Raw genomic sequence first — 20,867 nt, 5'->3', positions numbered from 1 at the left:
CAAAGGATCTCAAAGCCCTTCACGTAAACTCTGACGTTCTTGTGAGACTGGAGTTTTCCCTGTTTAACAGACAAGGAAAAGTCAAGCACACAGATGCAAAGGGACTCCACAAGGTAATCATGTTGGCCTGAGTCAAGCAGAATCCCTCTGGATCCTGAAAGATGAGGACCATCTGTCACACAACTGGCCCATGCACTGTGTTCCCTAAACAGCATGGTGATCTGCTGCGTAGAGGCATATCTGTCACACAGAAAGTAGCTAGAAATGCTGATACTGCCACTAGCATAAACTGGCTACGAGTACATCTAGATTGCACGTGCATGCGCTGTGCCTGCCAGTCAAGCAGGCTCCAGCCCTAAGTTGCAGGGTTTCTGGAGAAAAGGCTGTGCTTGGTGGATCTGTCACTTCCACCTACAGAAGCTCTGGGCACCATCTGGTGCTGAGTCTTACCAGCATCTGTTTAACCTTTTGCAATTCGCTTCCCTTTCTAACCATGTCACATCACGGAACATGGCCAGCCAAAGCTCTGGGACAGGTTGGCAGATGGTTGCGATAGATGGCCTTACCCAGCCCCTCGCTCTCCTCGTAGGTCTTTTTCACAGTCTGGCAGGTAGAGCCATCCCCGTGGCACACCCCACATCGATCCTCCACGGCGTTGGAGTCGATTTCATAGTCGCAGCCCACGTTCTGAAACACAAGAACTCCTGTCGCTCAGGCTCAGTAGTGACACTCTCCTCACAAGGCTCTGGGGCTAAAGGAGGAGAGGAGAGGAGTGCAACTCTTTGTGCCTCCAACAACTGCCTTGCCCTCCACCCCCCGCAAGAGAGGCAGACAGAGAGCAACAGCCTGTTCTTCCATCCCACTTCACTCAGGGGTGCGTCAGGACCAGCAAGCTGTGCATGACTCACCGAGTGTCAGTGCGGCACCATCAGTCCTCATGGGAAACAATTAACGTAACAAGCAACAGCCTCGCTGAACAGCCCACCTGGCAGTGCAACCCTTGTCATTGGATGGGTGGGAAACGAGGAGACAAATAGAGGGATCATCCTGGGAGAATAAGGGCCAGATTCTGGCTCCAGACATGGGGAAAGTCTTGGACTTATCTACAGCCAGTTTCTCCTGGTGTATGGGGTAGGCTGGAGAGGAAAAAGCCAGGTACCATGCCTAGCACCATGGCGTCCTGGTCCATGGCTAGGATTCCTGAGACGCTACAGAAATACTAATACCAAATGACAATAATGTCTGGGCTGGTATGTGCTGTGTTCTGGCAGCCCCCAGCCAACCCAACAGCCCTGAGAGCGACCACTTTTCCCAGAGTGAGAGCAGTCTTGATGAGCTGGGGTCCATTTTGGACCTCCGGCCTTCTCAGCAGCATGAGATGCGGGGCAGGGCTCCCTGGTCAGCTGAGCACATGGGTGGCCACCCAGGAGTGATCCAGCTGCTGCTCAACTGATTAGTAGAGCACCCACAGCTGCCCACAGCCAACAGAATGTGTGTCTATTGGTGGTGCACCTCAGTGCACGAAACCAAATTTATCCTACCCAAGGATGGAAAACATTTGATGGAACAGTGGTGTGGGGTACATTAGGCACATGGGCATATTTAGGGGGCATTAATATGGTGATTGCACCCAGAACTTTTTTGCCTATAGTTGTTGCTGAAGAATAGCATATCTAGTCCAGCCCTCTATTTTGTTTCACTTAATTACCATAGGGTGCAGGGAAGCAGCAGTCAAACCCTTGTTCCCTCTCTTCTAACAATGGTGTGGTCTTAGCTAATAGCTCTGAAGCTTGGTGTGTCTTTATCTAGGGACCAGGGAACCAGTAGATGCAACTCATTTAGCTTCAATGGAGCCGCAAATGCTTACACACGGTTGATGCCAGCCGAATTTACCTTACATCAAGGCACACACTGCCAGATTTCTAACTACATGCTTACTCATGACCACTTTGCCTGCTCAGAAGGGATGGAATCGTCTGGTCTGGCAGTTCACCGATGATTCCCCAAAGCCAGCTTGTGTTGAGACATTATTAAATTGCCACATATACAGCACCTGGAAGTCAGGCATGCAAATACCTTGACAAGAAAGCAGTCCATATACCTGCTTCCATTTTCTCCCAGGCCTGTTTATGTGAGCATCTAGCATTTGTTTGCACCTTTCAATTTTACACAGATTTTAATGTAAAGTTGGACACGGTACTATTCGTAAAATAGTTAGATGCAGTACTATTTGTACAATCCTAACCTTTCACTACTCTGCTCATTCCTTTCCTAATTGTTACACGAACCTAAGAGTAGGGTGTCAGCCAGGCAGGAGAACTGTCGGACTCTGTTAGTGCTAAATGCTGGGCTTTAGTTTGGAGACACCTGCCTTCTGGCTGGTAACTGACAGTGGCGTTTCTGTGCAATGCCAGGGAGATTTCCTGTATTCATCACCAGAGGCACCTGTTGGATTTCAGTTCAGAAAACTCCTTGGAGTGAATGGTGAAGAGTCCTTTTAGCATCTGTGTCTGATGAAGCCTCCGTGGCACCAGGCCTTCATGTTCCCTGCCAGAGACCCCACCGCTCTGCAACACCCTGCAAGGTGGGAGGGAAAAAAGCAGCAACCCCACATCCTCTGGGCTTGCTTAGGGAGGCCTCACTGGAGCGGCCATCTTGGAAGGCAGAGAGACCCGGTCCTCCAAAGGCTAGAGGTGCTAGCGACGACCGGACTGAGCCCAGCAGGCTCACACAAAAGATTCTGAGGGGCCTTAGCAGGTCAGTTCCCAGCTTGGAGCAGCAGGACAGACAAAACACACACATTGCCCCTGGGGATGGGGAAGAGATAGGGTGGGTAGAGGATGTGGGCCCCATTCTAAGGGGGCATTAGGCAGAGTGACATGGGGATACAGCTTGTGCCCTCCCTGTCCCTCCCCACTAGTCGCCTATGAGTAGGCAGCACTCCTGGCGGACTGAACTCACACTGCAGTTGCAGAGGGAGAAGGTCTGAGGACGATGCCCCAGAGTTAGGACTGGAGATAAAATGGCCCAGTAGTGAGAGACTCAAGGAAACAGCAGCCCGGGATGGGAGTGAACAGAACGTGTGTGCTGCGTATAGGGTCCCAGGACTGACACCTGTAGCAGAGGGCAGGCCAGCCCCCATCAGCCACAAGTGCTGTGAACCCCAAGAAGGGGACAGGTCCTATTTGCAATCCTGAATAAAAGGGTCAAATCTAAAAGGCCCAGAGCCAGGGATGAAGGCCCTAGAAGGGGCAAAGTGACAGTTAATTACTGGCAGTGCCTTTTATGTTAATAAAATAAAATAAAATAAAATAAATAAAAAAAGAGGAGCAGGTCCTGGAGGTGAGCGCCCCTTTACACTGTGGCAATAGGCGAGTTAACCTATTTGGGTGCAACAGCATCCAGGAGAACAGTTTTATTGGTGTGATGGGAAAGAACACAGTTACTTTTTCCTACCATATGCAACAGTTCTGAGCCAAGCAGTTAACTTCCAACACCAAAATTAAAACTAACACAGCGGCAGCTTTTCTGTGCGCAGCCAACTCGCCCAGCTGACCTGACGTTTGCACTTGCTCCTAAACCTCATTTTTCACTTGCACGTGGGACATGAAGATTGCATGAACTTGGACCCAGCTCTGCCAGCCCTGCCCAGCAGAGCAACTGTCATGAGGCTTTGTCACTAGCTCTGCTGGCAACAAAATCTGAATGCCTGTTTCTAAGGAAGGCTGAAGTTTTCCAGGGATGGTTTGACATAAGACACTTGCTGACCGATTATTCCCCCATCTCCTCTCTGTACCACATGGAGCACAAAGGCCCAACAGTCCACACCAATCTGGGAAAGTCCTGTAGCGCGGGTGTTGTTCTGCCACCACCTTCTTCCCACACACGATAACGGGGAACAGGCAACACTGTGTTTCCTCTTTGGAGTCCTGTAATTTCTCTCTCCAGCTGGCAGTGGATGATGTACATCCAGACATAAGCTGCAGCTCAGCTTGTAGCTGCCTTTCTGTCCTGAGTGATGTTGTTGAGTACATAGCAACCAAGGTAGTGGGAAGATAAGTCCTTATCTTTTCTTCCTTGGCCAGTGGCTGTTTCTTTCTTATCCATCCACCATCTCCCCACCCAAATCCCCCGTGAAAACTGTAGGTTGAATTCACTGCTGGCACAAGTAGACAGCTTCCCAGCCTTCTCCCAGTTGCAGAGCCAAAAATCACCCTCTTCTTTCAGGCCTGTCTGTACTAACAGGCAAGAACAAAATAAACACCATCAACTTCAGTCAAATCATTTCCCAGGCCCCAAGGGACAGCTCAGTGCTAGACACTTTGCTCCCATCTGCAGATCCACTTCCATGTCTCCTATGCCCAGAGTGGTGTAAATGACCCACCTCGAACTCTAAATGAGAAGCTCAAGAGAGTGGGTGCCTAAAAGAAGCATCCCAGCAGAGTGTAACACCTCCCCCAAAGCACAAGGAGGCTGTTGGGGATTTTGGCTGTGATGTGCTAGTAGTCAATTGGGATTGTTTTCATTAATTATGTGCGGGACGATCTGGCAGTGAAAGTCACCGGGGAGCAAGAGAGCTCCTGCCAAATCACAGAAGGAGCATGCTGCTACTGCTGCTGTAGGCTCGCCGCTATGACACGAGAGCTAAGCCAGGCGGTGAAACACCGCACCATGGAGCAAGAGAGAAAGGGTTGTAATCCCCGGGCGGTTCATTGTACTTGATGGGATGGAAAATCTGCTTCTGTGTGGTCCGCAGGCTGAGGCAGCTGTCTGCAAATGAAACTGTGTGCCGCAATCAGGAGAGGGCTGCACAACAGACCCACAAATAAAGAGCATCTCTGGCCAAGGATCTGGGTAACAAACACCTCTGTGCAGAGAGTGACATAATTGGTGGGCAGGCCATGTGCCGGTCATCTGCCTAGGGTGGGAGTCGGGAGGGGGAATCACCCTGAGATCATACACATTGCCTTCTTCAGCATCTCCGTGGCAGTCCTTCAAAGTACATTTTTTACCCAAGAGCTGCTGCAGGTACCATGCCCCTGCCGTGGATGGAGCTCCGACTGTCAATGGACCCGCTGAATCCCACGCACGTGCTCTCAGGCTGACTCTTTCGCTGCTTGCTCAGGGCAGTGTTAGTGATGTCAATTGCAGGAGGAAGGAAGCGGCTCATGTGTAATTGCCTATGAATCATCATTACTCTTCAGAGAGTGGGCAGCCCTGTGAGGGCAAATCTATGGGGTTGCAGCTGCTAAAGAGAGTAATACGTTTGGCCCATGGACTGCAAACCCAAAATGCCTCCACTTGCCATCTATGTGACCACTGAAGACTTTGGGAGGCTCTTCACTAATGTCACTGGCCACTAGATAAGGCCCTATTTTAATAGGTAAAAACTGAACGTAGGTCTCCAGTATAAAAAGATGGCTTTCGTTGTGAGCGTGTTGTCTGATCACACATCAGGCATGTTCATTATATCCCAACTCTTGGGACTACTCCGCTGACTACTGGCTCTGTGTGTGAGTAAGACTTTGCAGAATTGTATCCCTCTGTGTCCTGGTGAAGGAGAAGTCTGCACAGAAATCTAAAGTCTTCACAATCAAGAGCGGACAGCCCTGAGTGGGTTTTTGTAGGAAGATGATGGCCTGCAAAACTCTCACACTGCACTTCATACGCCACACCTTACAGATGGCATTGCCAAAAGGAGTTTCTGCCAAAAGGATTGGTTTCCAAGGCCAGTTGCCAGGTTTCCTTACCTGTCTCACAACTGGATTCGGCAGGGCTTTGTTCTAGGTACTGTGAGTTTGGGGAAAAGTCCTTCTCAGCTGTCAGTCAGCAGAGGTTGGCTTGATAGCATTGTTCATTTTTATAATGTTTCAAAGAAAGAAAAGAAACAAAAACATAAAATCTCAGAAACCCATAGGGTCTGGGTTCTCTTTTAAGATAAAAGCTTTCACACCTGCCCATTTTTTTAGCCTCCATTCCTGAAGGCCAAATCCCATCCACAATGGAAGTCCAAATACAGCCAAGAGGGCAGGGGACTGGACACTATGACCTCCCAAGGTCCTTTCCAGTTCTATGAGATGTGTGTATCTTCACGCAATGCTGTGCACATGAGCTGGGAAAAGACGTTGTCGTTCCCAGGCATGAAAATAATAATATTTGTCAATGAAACACTTGTTTTGGTGCAACCAGGCACAGACGCCGTTCCTTCATGCACACCACACGCGCACACACGCGCACGCGCGCAGTAACACCAGTCCTGGCTGTGCCATTATTTAACAAATCTCTGAGACCAGTATTGTGCTTAGAAACATAACTGGGCATTTCTCAGTCACATTCCTGTCCCTTCTGCTAAGTGGAAACTAAGGGGACTCAGCTGGCCTGGCTCATATGGCGAGTCAGTAAAATAGCTCTCCACCTCTCCACCGGGTCTCAAAGACACATTTCACAGAAAGACTACGCTCAATGCATACCTTACAGATCCCATTGATACATATGTCCCGGCTTGAGTTCCCTTCATAACATGGAGTCCCATCAATCACAGCGTCCCGTAGCTTTTCAGCGAAGTATTCATCCTCTGGGCGGCAGTGCAACTCACACGGATTGACTGAGGGTTCCAAAGAAACTGTCAATAAACCTGCCAGGCCAATGGTATCTGCACACTTCCACCCACGTCCTGTCTTCTGCTAGAGCCATCCCTGCTTCACAAACACGATTTGCACAGTCAGGACTTTCCTCTGCTCTAAATAACCATTTTCTAAGCCATAAACCTAACCTGAAAATCCATCTTTGACCTCCTAACTTAGGCCGCACCTACACTACTGTCATCTTTCTAAAGATGATCTTTCAAAACAGCGCGTCCACACGCAAAAAAGCAGACTGACAGATTGATCTGCTCTTTCAACAGAGCGTCCACACAGCCCCCGCTCTTTCAAAACAACAGGCCAGGAATCAAAAAAAAAAAAATCTGGGACCACAAGGACCACTCTTTCAAAAAAGGGCCCCTGGAGCATCAACACACACTTTTGTCTGAAAGAATTTTTGGAAGAAGGAGCTCTTCCTCATCTGGGAGAAGAAGAGGGCCTCCGGAAGAAGTGCTGCGTGTGTGTGGATGCTCCACTTGTTTTTCGAAGGAGGGCCTGACTTTCCAGAAGGACTTGCTACTGTAGACGCGGCCTTAAAGTGCTGCTAACATTTGAATGTCAGCTGTCTGGGGCAGAGAGACTGTCTTTTTATGGTGTGTATTTGTCCCTCATAGACTGAGGTCCTAGTCTATGACTTAGACTCCCAGATAATGTAAATGATAAATTAATAAGGATATTCCTTAATTATGACAATGCTGAAAGCTAAAACTTAATGGCCTTGTGCAAGAGTTCTAACCATGAACACAGATCATTGGTCAAATCAATGTTGAATAATTGTCTAGCTTTGGAAATAGAGGCTCAGGAGGTTGGACTTACTGTTGCTAGGTACTGGAATCCACTTGTAGAGTTTCCCTTTATAGAGCATGGCATCAAATTGGCTGCACTGGATGTGACGGAAGGACGGTTTGTCTGTGGGGCATGGCTTCATGTTACAAACCCGGAACCGTTTCCGTTCCCCAAGGCAGTATTTACCACCATACTTTGGTCTGTTATAGAGAGCGTGAGAACGGAGAACACAAGCAGGGACAGCACATTAGGATGAAATTCACTTCATTATCATAGAGTACAAGGAGCACAATTTTCAGTGTCATCCTTATTGGTTGCTAATCTTTTCATTGCCCACACTGCGTCAGATTCCCTCGTCAACCAAAACCCCGTCCAAAGTCAAAGGAGATCTGCTCAGTCCATAGAATTTTATACCCTCTGACTTCGTTTTAATTCCTATGGAATGAAATTCTGCTGTTATTTGCATTACTATAACTCCACTGTAATCAGTGGCAAAGCCTCAGAGAGCTGAATGTAGCCATGTGGACTTTACAAACCAATGGAAAAGAAAGCACTACCTGTGCTAACGAGAGACGGCTCTGAACTTTAGCATGTCGTTCCAGCTCTGAACACTCTCATACGTTAGGGACATGTCTGAGATATGGTGTGTGTGTGTTCCATTCCCATATGTTAGGGACGTGTGTGTGTGTGTGTGTTTGGAGTCAGCTATTTGGCTAGGACTATTCTAAAGGGAGCAGACAGAGCTGGATTCTTCCTCAGGCAGAAGTAAAGCTGTAACTAGGTTGCAAATGACAAGCTTGTTTTTTTGCTGCTAGCATTCCTAAATGGAAAGTGCCATAAAAGAACATTATTTGTGCCAAACCAGACAGATGGCTGGTGTCTTGTTCTGAGAATCAAGTCCCATCATTCTTTCCCCTGCCAATATACAGTCAGTTATTAGAAAATTTCTTTATTCTGGGGCTGATCGTCAGTGAGGCGCATGGGAGCTTTATCCGTGACTTCACAGAATGATGCACCAGGCTCTCTCTTAGTAAATCTGTGAGAAAAACCACCCATGATAAAGCAGCAAACAGTTCACGTTAAACCCAAATCCATTATAAAGTAAACTCTCTGTAGTGAAATAACAAAGCTCTGCATCCCTGCGATACAACTTTTTTCTCGATTAATAACCTTGTGGATTATGTAATTGCCCAACACATCTACTGGACCCATTGGGATTAGACCTTGACCTGACGATGGTTTATTAACACAATGGGGCAAAGACGGCTTATACCAAGTGCACATTGTCAGACTGAATTTCTTTGGCAGCTTTTTTCTTGGCAGCTTACATCATTCCCCCCAAAGAGAGACACGTTGTTTGCCATCTTGGGGAAGGGAGCTTTGATCCTTAGGACAAAGTCTTTTGCTCATCTCTCAACCGATTTCATTAACAAATAGTCCCATAGAATTCTGGCTTTCAAACAGAAATGAGCTGAACATCAATTAAAAAATAATGAAGCTACAGTTCAATGCAGGGTTCTCATCCTCTCCCGCCCCAGCTTTCCTCTCAAGCCTGAAACAATAGCTGTATTCAGAAGTAACCTTCCCGAAGAGCCAATCTGCACTGGCCATGGCAGTAAGATCTGAGGCCCTGCCAGCGTGTGTGTAACATCAAAAGGTGTGAGTCTCAAGACCCGCTGCTGTCCCAATGGCGTCCACTTTGGCTCAGCCTCTTCATTGACTATATGCCTTAGAGAGGGATATCCCACTCAGGCAGCCTTGGGCAAACAGCATCCAGGACTGTAACACACCATTGCACAGCAGAGCCAACAACTGGGCAGTGGCATCAAAGGAAAATTTGCAGCATCTGAAGTCTATTTGACAACTAATGCAAACGAATTACTTTCATTAAAGGTGCTGCTTCTTTACAAGGTGCGTTTCACACCACCAGGACAATGAAAACTGACTAATTCCTTCTGGGTTAGTTTCTAGACAGTTGTATTTTGGGGTCTTTCTCCCTTAGCAGAATGGTACAATATCTGGGCTACACTGCTGGGGAATTTTTAAAGTGAAACAGGAAACCTTTTAAAAATTAGAACCTAATACAATAAAGCACAAGTTAAATAACTTCCATAGCTTCATTACGGGATTTTTTTGGTAAGACTTTTAAAAACTGATTTTACATTTTGGAATTACATTGATATTGTGACTTTACTGGTAGGGCCTCCCTTTATGATGGCATAAAAATGGTTGTTAAAGTTAAGCATCAGTGGCAATGTTTGAGGTTTGAAGCCCTTTTTTTCCCTGCAGTTGCAGTCAAGAACAATTACCGAAGTAGAGCCTATAGTCTCAGTTATTCCCTTAGCACTGTTCTGGCTCTTTGTCTTCAATAAACTGAGAAATGACTGACATTGCTCCAGACAAAACTGGCTGCTTACGTTCCACAGACAATAAAGCCATCTGGTTTCCCATCTTTGCAATTATGTCCTGATGAGGCTGTTTTGGCTAACTGTGGCTATGTCTACACTAGGGGAAAACTTCAAAATGGCCACGTTAACGGCCGAATCACAGAATACTAATGAGGCCCTGAAATGAATATTCAGCACCTCATTAGCATGCTGCCAGCCACAGCACTTCGAAAGTGCCACGTTTCACTCGTGCGTGGCTCACCTACATGGGAGGTCCTTTTTGAAAGGACCTTGTAAACATCTAAATTCCTTTATTCGACCTTTGCAGAGTCCTTTTCAAAAGGACCTGTGTAGACGAGCCAGGCATGATTGAAACGCAGCACTTCCGAAGTGCCGCAGCGAACAGCATGGTAATGAGGCGCTGAATATTCATTTCAGTGCCTCATTAGTATTCTCCGATTTGGCCATTAGCATGGCCATTTCGAAGTTCTCCCCAGCCTAGACGTAGCCAGTATGGATTACTGTCCCCAGAAGCTTCCTGAACTGGCCACACATTGATCAGAAATGGCCCTGCTATTGGAAACATTTCAACAGACACTCTCTTTTGTTATTAAGTCTATTTCTGCATTAATAAATACAAGACACGGGTCCTGGGCTCTTATCACGTGGGCATAAACAGAGTCATTCTGTCCTTGAAATGAAGCCCTCGCTGGAGTTATTCTAGGTTTACCATCAGCGTAACAGAGATCAGAATGTGGCCCATATGGAGGCTCTGTTGGAGAGTGCTACTCTTCAGCTTTCCCAAGAACAAGCTCCCAGTCATGGGTCTCCTCCCCTTCCAAAAGGGACCAATGGTAAATCTGCCACTGCCTTTGGTGTAGGCAACCCTTTACGTTCCAAGGGCTGAGAAAGTAACATCCACCGCTTAACTCCCCTGAGACTAATGTTCTGTGACAGGTGGCTGGAGCACATTGTACAACACAGTTATTAAATCTATGGAATTCTGCTTAATTACCGCACTTGGTTAGTTAACCATGCTTCCATTGTTCTCCTTTGAAACACTGTCCGCCTCGTGAGTGCTTTAAAAAAGTTAAAAAAACCACAATCCTCAAATGTGCTAAACAGAAGTTTTCACCATCACACTTGATTTTGCGTTTAAGTATTATGTGCTGATTGTTTCCACTGACACAGAGCTGGAAAGACTTTTTGCCAGCTGGAAGACTTTGACCATGTTTTCTCTCCAACAGTCAGTTGCAAGTGAATCCTCATTTCTCTCTATATTGTTCACCTCACTACAGAAGTCCCTGTATTGCCCTTGGTATATTTTTGCAGATGTTTGGCCAACAAAAACTAGTATAGGTGGAACCTCTATAGTCTGACGCTTTCTGGTCTGGCAACATCTGTGATTTTAGTTAGCCTGATGTGCACTTATCATGGGAGTGGCCAAGTTTCCTGTTGTCCCATAAAGTTTGTTTACACCCACCAGGCCTGACTCTCAGTGTTCTGTGCTGTTATTTAGCTGTAACTTACCCCTAAATGTCTTCTAAGAGCCCAGTTAGCAGTGGAAGTGTTGGTAATGTGCTAGAAAATATTGACCTCCTGTGGTCTGACAAATTCTCTGGTTTAGCTCCAGTCAGGTCCCCAGGATGCCAGACCAGAGAAGTTCAATCTGTATAACAAATGCTATGACTATTTATTTACGTGTCAGAGATATGGGAAAGGTCCAAAGACCTTACTCATATACAGCATTATGAAGAGGTGGAAAGGAGCAATATCACACTTTAATAATTGAAACTTGTACAATCTAACATTGACTACACATCGGCTCAGTGGGTCTGGTGCTGATCTCACTTATGTTTGTTTTAACACAGGTGTGGAGTTATTTGTCGTTTCTCTCAGTGTAACTGACACCACTTGGGAAGTTGCCTGACGTGTAATATAGCCCATCAATCCTCCATGGAGTTTAGCCATAACATCCTACACACACTAGCTAGAACTACTTTCCAGGCCCTTCCCTTTTATAAAATACAGAAAAGAAATCCTCACCTGAACTGATTATAAATGGTCTGGGAGCAGGAACTGCCTTTTCTTTTATGTTCGATGTCCAGCACAAAAGGACTGCAACCCCACCTGGGGTTTATTGTTTGGTGCTGCTTTAATTACAGCTGGGTAAAAAATTTCCATGGAAACTTTCTCCAGGAAAAAAACGTAGTTTGTGGACACCAAAATGTTTAGCAAATTTGTGACCAATTTGTCAACCTGTTCACTTGAAACAAAAATCTGAAAAATGAAAATGTTTTGATTTTGTTGTGGCTTCAAACAACATTTGTTTTTAAATTTGCTTTTTAACATGTTCAAAAATGTTTTAAGTGTTCAAAAATTAAACAAAACATTTGTTGGACCTGAAATGAATCATTTTCAACTTTTCAATTTGCTCAAAAATTTAAAAAATGGTTTTGGGGCAACCTAGAGCTACTTTTATTTTTTACTTTTCAAAATTGCTCATGCAGTGAAAAATCTGCCATTTGCCCAACTCTAGCGATAAGGCAACAAATGCCAAAGTGCCTGATACCAGCAGTATAAGTGATTTCATCACAATCTAGTCACATAGAGGTGACTGGAATTCCCATGATGCAGAGAGAGTTCCCAAAGGTTGTAACAGTTTGAAGCTGTATTTAGAACTAGTGGAGGAAGCTGCACTGACAGTGTGTACAGTAACTCCGTAAGAGCTGGCTTGAAATTTTTGACACATGATTTTTGGGATGTATGGAGCAGACTTGGCCAGTCACAGGAGGAGGAATCGGTAGGCTTTCCACCAGGGAAATTAAGATTTTGAGATGGTCAGATGGTTGATCGTTCCAGAACTGGGGGAGAAATGAGGTTGTGAGTAGCCTAATATGGGTTGCCCCAGATGAACAGAAGTTGAGGTACGTTAGGCTATGTTGGTCTGGACACATCCAGTGGAGACCTGGGTTAGATTGATAGGATTGCACTTGCAATAAGTGTAGACAGAAAATGACCAAAGGCAGGACAAAGAATTAAACCATACATGGACCAGATATGAGTGGACCTTAGCAAGACCTAATGCATGACAGCCTGGCATACAATCACGAACTTTGGAACAAAGCTACAGAAGTTACTGACCTCTAACAGGGATGTGTTGAAGATGAGGTGATGATTTGTGGAGAAAATGACCAACGCTTGCAACCAGCTGTCCCCACCACCTTTCGCAAACTGCTCCCCATCAGCCTCACACCCATTCTGAAGGAACAATGGGTGCTACTTGGCAATTCTGTCAGGAGTCCAAGCAGAGAGGCCAAAGACTGGACAGTTACTGGGACTGAACTCTTCCCATCACTGAAAGGCGACTCGTGAAAAGGGGCCATTCCACGGAACCAGGATGAGCTCAAAATTACTTGAATGCAAAAAGGTCTAAAGGGACATTAAAGAAGTGGCTTCATTGGGATTACTCGTATGAGCAAGGACTGAAGGACTGGATCATAAGTCAGATGTGAACCTGCATCTGGGTTTGAAACCCTCTCCTCCCGCATCTCCACACCCCTTATATAGCTGAAGGACATGTCACTAAGGGTAGTGTAGTGTGGTGGCCTCACCCTGTAAGGATCGAAGGCCTGAAGCTGACCAGACCTGTACAATTGACCTGCCTGGGATGAGCTGTGTGGTTTAATTGGAATCAGAGGTCAACAAGAAGGTGCCAGAGAGAAGGAGAAAGTCAGGAAATTGTAGAGAATGAGAGACTCCAGCAGGCAAGATCCTGGGGCCCGGGCACTTGCCTTGCAAGGAGGGGCTGGGAGAAGAAAGAAATCCTGAGACCAGGGAAGTTTTGGTGGCGGGAGAGGGGGAGGTGCCCAGCTTATGGCTGGAGGGAAATTTTGTTGGGCTTAAATCTAAACCGGTTAAAATGCTAGCACCTAAGGCAGACTGCTACTGGACTTGCAAAAGCCTCTTCTGGAATTTAGTGTGGAGCTGAGAAGGTGAGCTGAGCAGTAAGCTCTGTAAGCACCAACTACTCTCCTCCAGCAAAACCCATGTCACACAAACTCTGTGCTTGACTTGAAACAAGAGTTCACAGCTGTTCCTTTGTAACCAAGTTTAACTGCATATGCTGAAATGATGTGAACCTGTTCCCAGCTCATTATCTGATTCTGCAAGTCCTTAGGCCATGAAAGGCTGAATGCCACCTGAAAAATAAGTCAGGACCACAAAATTGCTCTTGTGGTTGTGATTGACTGTGTACTCAAAAGACCTCAGGAAAATCAAGGATGTGACTTAAAACACATAGGAGCTGTGTCTACACGTGCACGCGACTTCGAAGTAGCGGCACTAACATCGAAATAGCGCCCGTCGCGGCTACACGCGTCAGGCGCTATTTCGAAGTTAACTTCGACGTTAGGCGGCAAGACGTCGAAGTCGCTAACCTCATGAGGGGATCGGAATAGCGCCCTACTTCGACGTTCAACGTCAAAGTAGGGACCGTGTAGACGATCTGCGTCCCGCAACGTCGAAATTGTGGGGTCCTCCATGGCAGCCATCAGCTGGGGGGTTGAGAGACGCTCTCTCTCCAGCCCCTGCGGGGCTCTATAGTCACCGTGTGCAGCAGCCCTTAGCCCAGGGCTTCTGGCTGCTGCTGCTGCAGCGGGGGATTCATGCTGCATGCACAGGGTCTGCAACTCGTTGTCAGCTCTGTGTATCTTGTGCTGTTTAGTGCAAGTGTGTCTGGGAGGGGCCCTTTAAGGGAGCGGCTGGCTGTTGAGTCCGCCCTGTGACCCTGTCTGCAGCTGTGCCTGGCACCCTTATTTCGATGTGTGCTACTGTGGCGTGTAGACGTTCCCTCGCTGCGCCTATTTCGATGTGGTGCTGCGCAACGTCGATGTTCAACATCGACGTTGCCAGCCCTGGAGGACGTGTAGACGTTATTCATCGAAATAGCCTATTTCGATGTCGCCACATCGAAATAGGCTACTTCGATGTACACTTCACGTGTAGACGTAGCCAGGATGTGTCTAGACTAGTCCCCAGCTTCGAAGAGGGCATGGTAGTTAGGGTATTGGAAGATTACTAATGAAGTGCTGAAGTGCTAAGTCTTCCCCCGCAGCACTTTCGAAGTGTGAAACTTCCAAGTGCCCGTCTGCGTGTAGCCGCGGGTACTTCGAAATGCCTGCGCGACTTCCAAGTCCCTTTACTCCTCAGGGACTTCGAAGTGCCTGCACTACTTCTAAGTACCTGCGGCTGACCTGTGGCTCGGTGACACGCAAGCCGGCACTTCGAAGTTTCACACCTCGAAGTTGCCACGGGGGAAGATTTAGCCTCTGAAGCGCTGCATATGCACTGCAGCACTTCATCAGGAATCTCCCGACATCCTAATTACCACGTCCCCTTCCAAGCTGGGGGCGAGTCTAGACACAGCCCCAGTGCGGGAGTGCTGCTCATCATGCACCTAAAGTGTCAGGTCAGTGTAGTTAGTTCTGCAGCCTGGAATGTCATTTCAGAGCTCAGCTGAAAGGACAGATCATTGTGAAAATATTCCTCTGCAAAGAATCTTAGAGCGAAGCCTCCCCTTTAGGGATTGTCCTGCTTTATCCCCACCCTTTTCCACTGCTAACCCTGACTCTTCTTCTCCAGGGTCATTGTAGAGAAACCTTCCTATCTTTTGCCCAGCTGGTCCCATTGTCCTTTAAACAGAACTAAGAGACTGATGACCTGGCATACCCCATAACCTTTAAGCCCACTGTGTTGCCATGGCTCATGGTAACTCCTGCTCCTCACCTGGAGTCACAGCTCTGACATCGCCCCTTTTGAAACAGTCTGGTTCTAATACAGACCCCCAATGGCTATCTGGCAGGGGAAGGAAGAGACATCTGGGGAGCCAATGAGTCAGCCCAGTAATCATGGAACGCACAATGCTACACTGTCGTCTGTTATTTGGATTCTTCTGGTTATAGAGTCATCCTTGCTAGAGAGTTATGCTGCAATAGTCAAGTTGGACAGACAGAACTTTTTTTGTGCTTCACCCCCCCTTATTATAACCTGCATGCAAACTGCTCACTGACAGCAAAGGGCGGTAAATGGCACTGGAATTTCCCCCAGCGACACTCAATCTGCTTAAAGGAACATTTCTTCTTTTGGGCATTAAAAATGACTTTGCATATATGTCACACTCACAATGCTTTATCTTTACCATTACTTTGAACTGACGTCCGATGCCTCCTGCCTGAGTTAATCACATGTGATTTGGCTGCAAAGGTAGACTTAAAAAAAAAAAGACTCTAAACATCAATCCACAGACCTTTCGCTGCTTCCTAGCTAGCACCGTCAGTTGAATTGTCTGGGTTGTTTCACAAGTATGCTGTTTTACATGGTATAGTTAATGGGGTTTGAAAAGACCCTTTCTGTGGGTCACCTCTTTGTTACTGTTTCACTGTGCAGTTCATCACTAGGTCAGCTCCTCAGCGCTCTGTGCTTGTCAGTGTATTCCAGGAGTCTGTGGGATCATATGCCTTACTACATGATAAGGAAGTATTCAGATAAGTGCGATAAATGAGGTCTAAGTCACCTGCTTAACGAATCATATTACGTTTGGACAGAGCAAAAGCCTGAACTTACATGGGGTTGTTGCACTGCCGTTCTGCGTTCTGAACTCCAGTGCCACATGTCCGAGAGCAAGCAGACCAGGAACTCCAGGTTCCCCAGCCTCCGTCGACAGAGTCCGGGCGATAGCCCACTTGCACACATTCTCCATTGAAGCACCACTGCGAAAAAAGGCAGACACGAGTGAGGCCAGCTGACCCTGAACAGCACACTTACGAGGCACTCGCCAGCAATCGCTTATAAATCCCTTAGCTGGTGAAAGGGCAGAAAAGGGAAAGAGTTCTCTGAAGGAGAGCAGCATGCACCATGCTGCATAATCATGGAATGACAAACCAGGGGACATTAGTGAATGGGAGGTGTTCACGGGGTGGGCTGTAAAAGTACTGTGTTTTTACCTACAACTGCTTCACCACCACTCGCTTTGCAGCTTCCTGGCAGTGTCTAGGCAGAGCACGTGTCCAGCCTATGAATTATGCTTTAGTTCTCACGTCACAAAAAAACCTCTATGAGCTGGTCCTCCCCCAGCTAAAGTGGAGACTGGGTAACATGGCAGGTTCTAAGGGTAAAGCCTGAGGAATACTTCCTGATCAACAGCACTGAACTAAGCTCTTAGGGCCACATTACTGGGACCAGTCATTCTGCTGCTGGCCTAGTCAGGAAGCAGGGCGTGAAAGTGTTGTTATGCAATACTCATTCTGTCTTTTGATACCTTGAGGCCAGTGTGCTGGTCCCCAGATGCAATTTCGAATAGGTTTAGGGTCACTCTATGACAGTGTTTCTCAACCAGGGGTACATGTACTCTGGGGGAACACCAAGGCCTCCCAGGGGTGCATTAACTCATCTAGAGATTTGCCCAGTTTTATAACAGGCAACATAAAAACCCTAGTAAAGTCAGTAGCTTCTAAAAGTTCTTTCAGACAATGACTTGTTTCTATGTCCTATGCTGAAATATAAGTACAGTATTTCTATTCCAATTCATTTATTTGACAAGATGGTAGAAAGTCAGCAAGTTTTCAGTAGTCAACTTCTGTGACATTTTTGCACGTTTCTGTAAGTAAGTAGTTTTTAGGTGAGGTGTAAGCTGGTGGCATTCAAAACAAATCTGACTCCTGAAGAGGGTAGAGTAAGCAGGAGAGGTTGAATGGCTCTTGTTTCACGACCTCAGATTACTTTAAGACCATGTTTCTCAACCAATGGTAGGCACACCCTTAGGGGCACCTGAGAGAAGTCTGTGGGTACGTGTAATATTTTTTAAGGGGTCCTCTAAAGGAAGGTTGAGAAACACTGCTCTGTGATGTCACTGGGAACAGCCACAACGGGTCCTTGTAGCAGCCAGGGATTGGCTGGCCATGGCTGCCCTCCGGCTGTGCCTCTTAGCCTTTGCCATGCCCCTACACCTGGAGAGGGGGCATAGGAGCTGCTATCCTATCCCAAAGAAGGATTTCTCTGCCAATGATGTGCTGCTACTGTAAAAAAGCAGGTGGAACAGGGCCTTGATCGGGCTGTTAATTCTCCCCTTTTGTTCTCGCTCCATTCTGCCGGGCTGGAAGGAAGTTGAGTGAGAGTGAGGCTGCAGTTACATGAGCAATGCTTGGGAAGTGCAGCCCCTCTGGTCAACTGATGCCCTGTGGACACTCCAGGGAGCAAAACTCAAGTGCAGCTCTTACGTTGCTTCAGGGAACTGCTGCTTCTATGGATTGAGGCTCCAGTCCTGTCATCCTTACTCCATGAAAGCCACTGGAGTTGTGCCAAGAGTAAGTTAGGACCAGGCCGGTAACAAGCATTCTGACTTATGGGTGTATTTTTGCCCATAGAAGTTTGGATTTTGCCCTTTACAGTTAAGCAGAGGAGGTCAAATCTCCCTTTCCCCCCACACTTCTGCGGGTGTGCCAATGTAACTGCCCACAGGCAGGCTCAAACCTGGGACCTCTGGAGCTTAGCGCAGGAGCCTCCACAGTTTAGCTTAAAGCCTCCTGGCTCTCAGCTGAGGCTGTAGAGCAGAACCACGTTCTCTCTTCGTAAGTGATTTAAGTACCACTACACGGGACAGTGCCCCACGCCCAATAGGTGTGTGGGTTACACTGATCCTTGTGCACAGGGGTGTGAATTCACCCAATGTACCAAAGAGAACATGCACAGCAAGGGTCTGCCAGATGCCACTGTAGCAAAGTCGTGCTGGTGGCAATGGCATGGCAGGCACTCGTGCCTGGCTGCCTCTGGGGTCTGAAGCTTGAGTTGATTTAATGCTCGACAGTTCTGAGCGTATCAGGAATTCCCGGAGCACACACCCAGCTGAACTGAATTCAGCCGCAGCTCGGGACGTCTGCAGCCGTAATGTTGGTGCTGCAGAATTTCATTTAGCAATGTGACCTAGTTCTTCACTTATGTACTAAGCTGGTGTCATGGACATTGTCTCTACCATACAGGAGCATGAATCAACTGCGGCTGCAAGTACAACAGACTCGAATTACCTTGTTCTCACCACACTTTGTGCCATCGACGGCAGCATCCAGTTTCGAGTGGCAGGTGTTCCCCACTGAGCACCACAGCGTGTTGCAGACATTCTGTGGGACACAAGTGTAGACACAGCATGGGGGCTACTGACCATTCCCAAAGGCTGGCCTGTTTGAAATGTGCTCAAACACTGAATTATCCCACTGGCCTAATCAGTCAGCAAAGAAAGCCAGCATGACCTTTTTGTCTGGAACTCCCTTGCAGATCACGCTTTTCTCTTGCAGTTTGGCTGTTAGCTTTCTGCATCCCCATATTCAGCCCTTTTCCTTCCTCCCCTTTGCAGTGACCCTCCGGAAAGCAGGAGGAGAGAGTGGTTGTGTGTGCTGTCAGGCTGGTCCCCTGGAGCAAGCAGGAAAGGTGTTTTGGCAGATGAGGTTTCCACAAACAAACCAACCTCTCTTCTAATTCAGCTAAGATGACAACTGCCTTTACTCCACTAACAATTCCTATTGTGAGATCTATGCCCCTTCAGCCACCAGGTGTAGGCTTCTGTGCAAAGACTCTCACCAGTCAGACAGTCACTCTGAATTCACATCTGTTATGTATTTACCATATGAAGAAAGATTTAAAAGCTGGGACTTTTCAGCTTAGAAAAAGGAGACTAAGGGGGTTACGATAGAGGTCTATAAAATCATGATTGGTGCAGAGAAAGAGAAGAAGGAAAAGTTATTTACTCGTCCCCAGAACAGAAGAATAGGGGTCATCCCATGAAATGAATGGGCAGCACGTTTAAAACTAACACAAGGAAGTTTTTTTTCCCACTGTGCAGTTGGCCTGTGGGACTTCTGGCCAGGGGAGGTTGTACGGACCAGGACTTTGACAGGGTTCAAAAAAGAACTAGATAAATTCATGGAGGTTGGGTCCTTCAATGGCTATTAGCCAGGATGGAGAGGAATGGTGTCCCAGCTTCTCTTTGTCAGAGGCTGGAAATGGCGCTCAGGAGAGGGATCACTCGATGACTACCTGTTCTGTTCACTCCCTCTGGGACATCAGGCATTGGCCCTCTGTCGGAAGACAGGAGACTGGACTAGATGGCCCTTTGGTCTGACCCAGTGTGGCCATTTTTATGAGTTGGTTTGTCTGTCTGTAGGCATGTCTGTTTGTCCAAGAACTCCTCCCAAATGGTAAGGGCTAGGACCACCAGATTTGGTAGGCAGCTTCCTCTTATCATAACTTAAAGCAAGGGTAGGGTTTGGTTGTGCCAGGACAATGGGATGTGCCTGGAATGGGATTGCTCCTCATCAAACCACACAGAAAAGAGACAAACTCAACCAGGAAGGTGAAAGGGGATGGCTGAGGATGTGCCCTTTTGGGAGCGGGGGGCTGAAGCTCGCCCCCATTCATATGGGAATATTGCTGGCTGTTCCCCTTTGTCAGGGAGCGTGGGGAAAGGGTACACTTTGCTGCATTCATCAGTCTGGCTGGAGAGCACAGAGGGCAGACAAACCTGGACCTGCCCCAGCCAGGAGACATGCACCCTTCCCCCAGCTGTGCTTGCTGGAGCTGCAGCCGCCAGGGAAAGGTGCTACTCATCTGGCCCCAAGCTACAGTGAGAGAGGGCTGGGGAAGCCTGCACACTGAAGCCCTCCCCTGCAAGCCCCACCCCAGACCAATGTGTTCACTGAAGACAAACAAAAAGTAATCGAGTTAAGGACCCAAGCAATGCCAAGTAAATCTTCTAGTGGAGGCTGAACCTCTCGAGTCCGGCATTCCCTCATGCAATGAAATTCATAATCTGGCATGATTTCAGTTAGCCGGATCTCCACTTACCATGGGGGTCACCAAGTTTCCTGTGGCTCCATAAAGTTTGTTCACAGCCACCAGTACGGTGACCACACTGCCCTATGGCAAATATGGGACACACACCTCCAGAGCTGCTCCCCCATGTCAGGGCTCCTTGGTGATGGAGGCTGCTGCCCCACCGTAAGGT

At 47.4% G+C, this 20,867-nt stretch overlaps 1 protein-coding gene across 3 annotated transcripts in view; it reads right to left on the bottom strand.

The window, feature by feature from the left end:
- The window catches only part of ADAMTS7 (ADAM metallopeptidase with thrombospondin type 1 motif 7), a 176,166-nt gene that overhangs the window by 114,086 nt on the left and 41,213 nt on the right, over positions 1-20,867 (bottom strand). For all 3 annotated transcript variants that reach the window (XM_075006472.1, XM_075006474.1, XM_075006473.1), the window contains exons 10-14: positions 18,895-18,987; positions 16,439-16,584; positions 7,458-7,627; positions 6,471-6,604; positions 567-687 (exon numbers count right to left, since the gene is read on the bottom strand). In XM_075006472.1, the coding sequence (XP_074862573.1) occupies positions 567-687; positions 6,471-6,604; positions 7,458-7,627; positions 16,439-16,584; positions 18,895-18,987 (664 nt within the window). The remainder of the gene's footprint in view (positions 1-566; positions 688-6,470; positions 6,605-7,457; positions 7,628-16,438; positions 16,585-18,894; positions 18,988-20,867) is intronic.

Source organism: Carettochelys insculpta, chromosome 12 (assembly GCF_033958435.1).
Source record: "Carettochelys insculpta isolate YL-2023 chromosome 12, ASM3395843v1, whole genome shotgun sequence".
Lineage (NCBI taxonomy): Eukaryota > Metazoa > Chordata > Testudines > Carettochelyidae > Carettochelys > Carettochelys insculpta.
The sequence above is the reverse complement of the archived record's forward strand: the minus strand, read 5'-3'. Positions and strand labels throughout refer to the sequence as shown.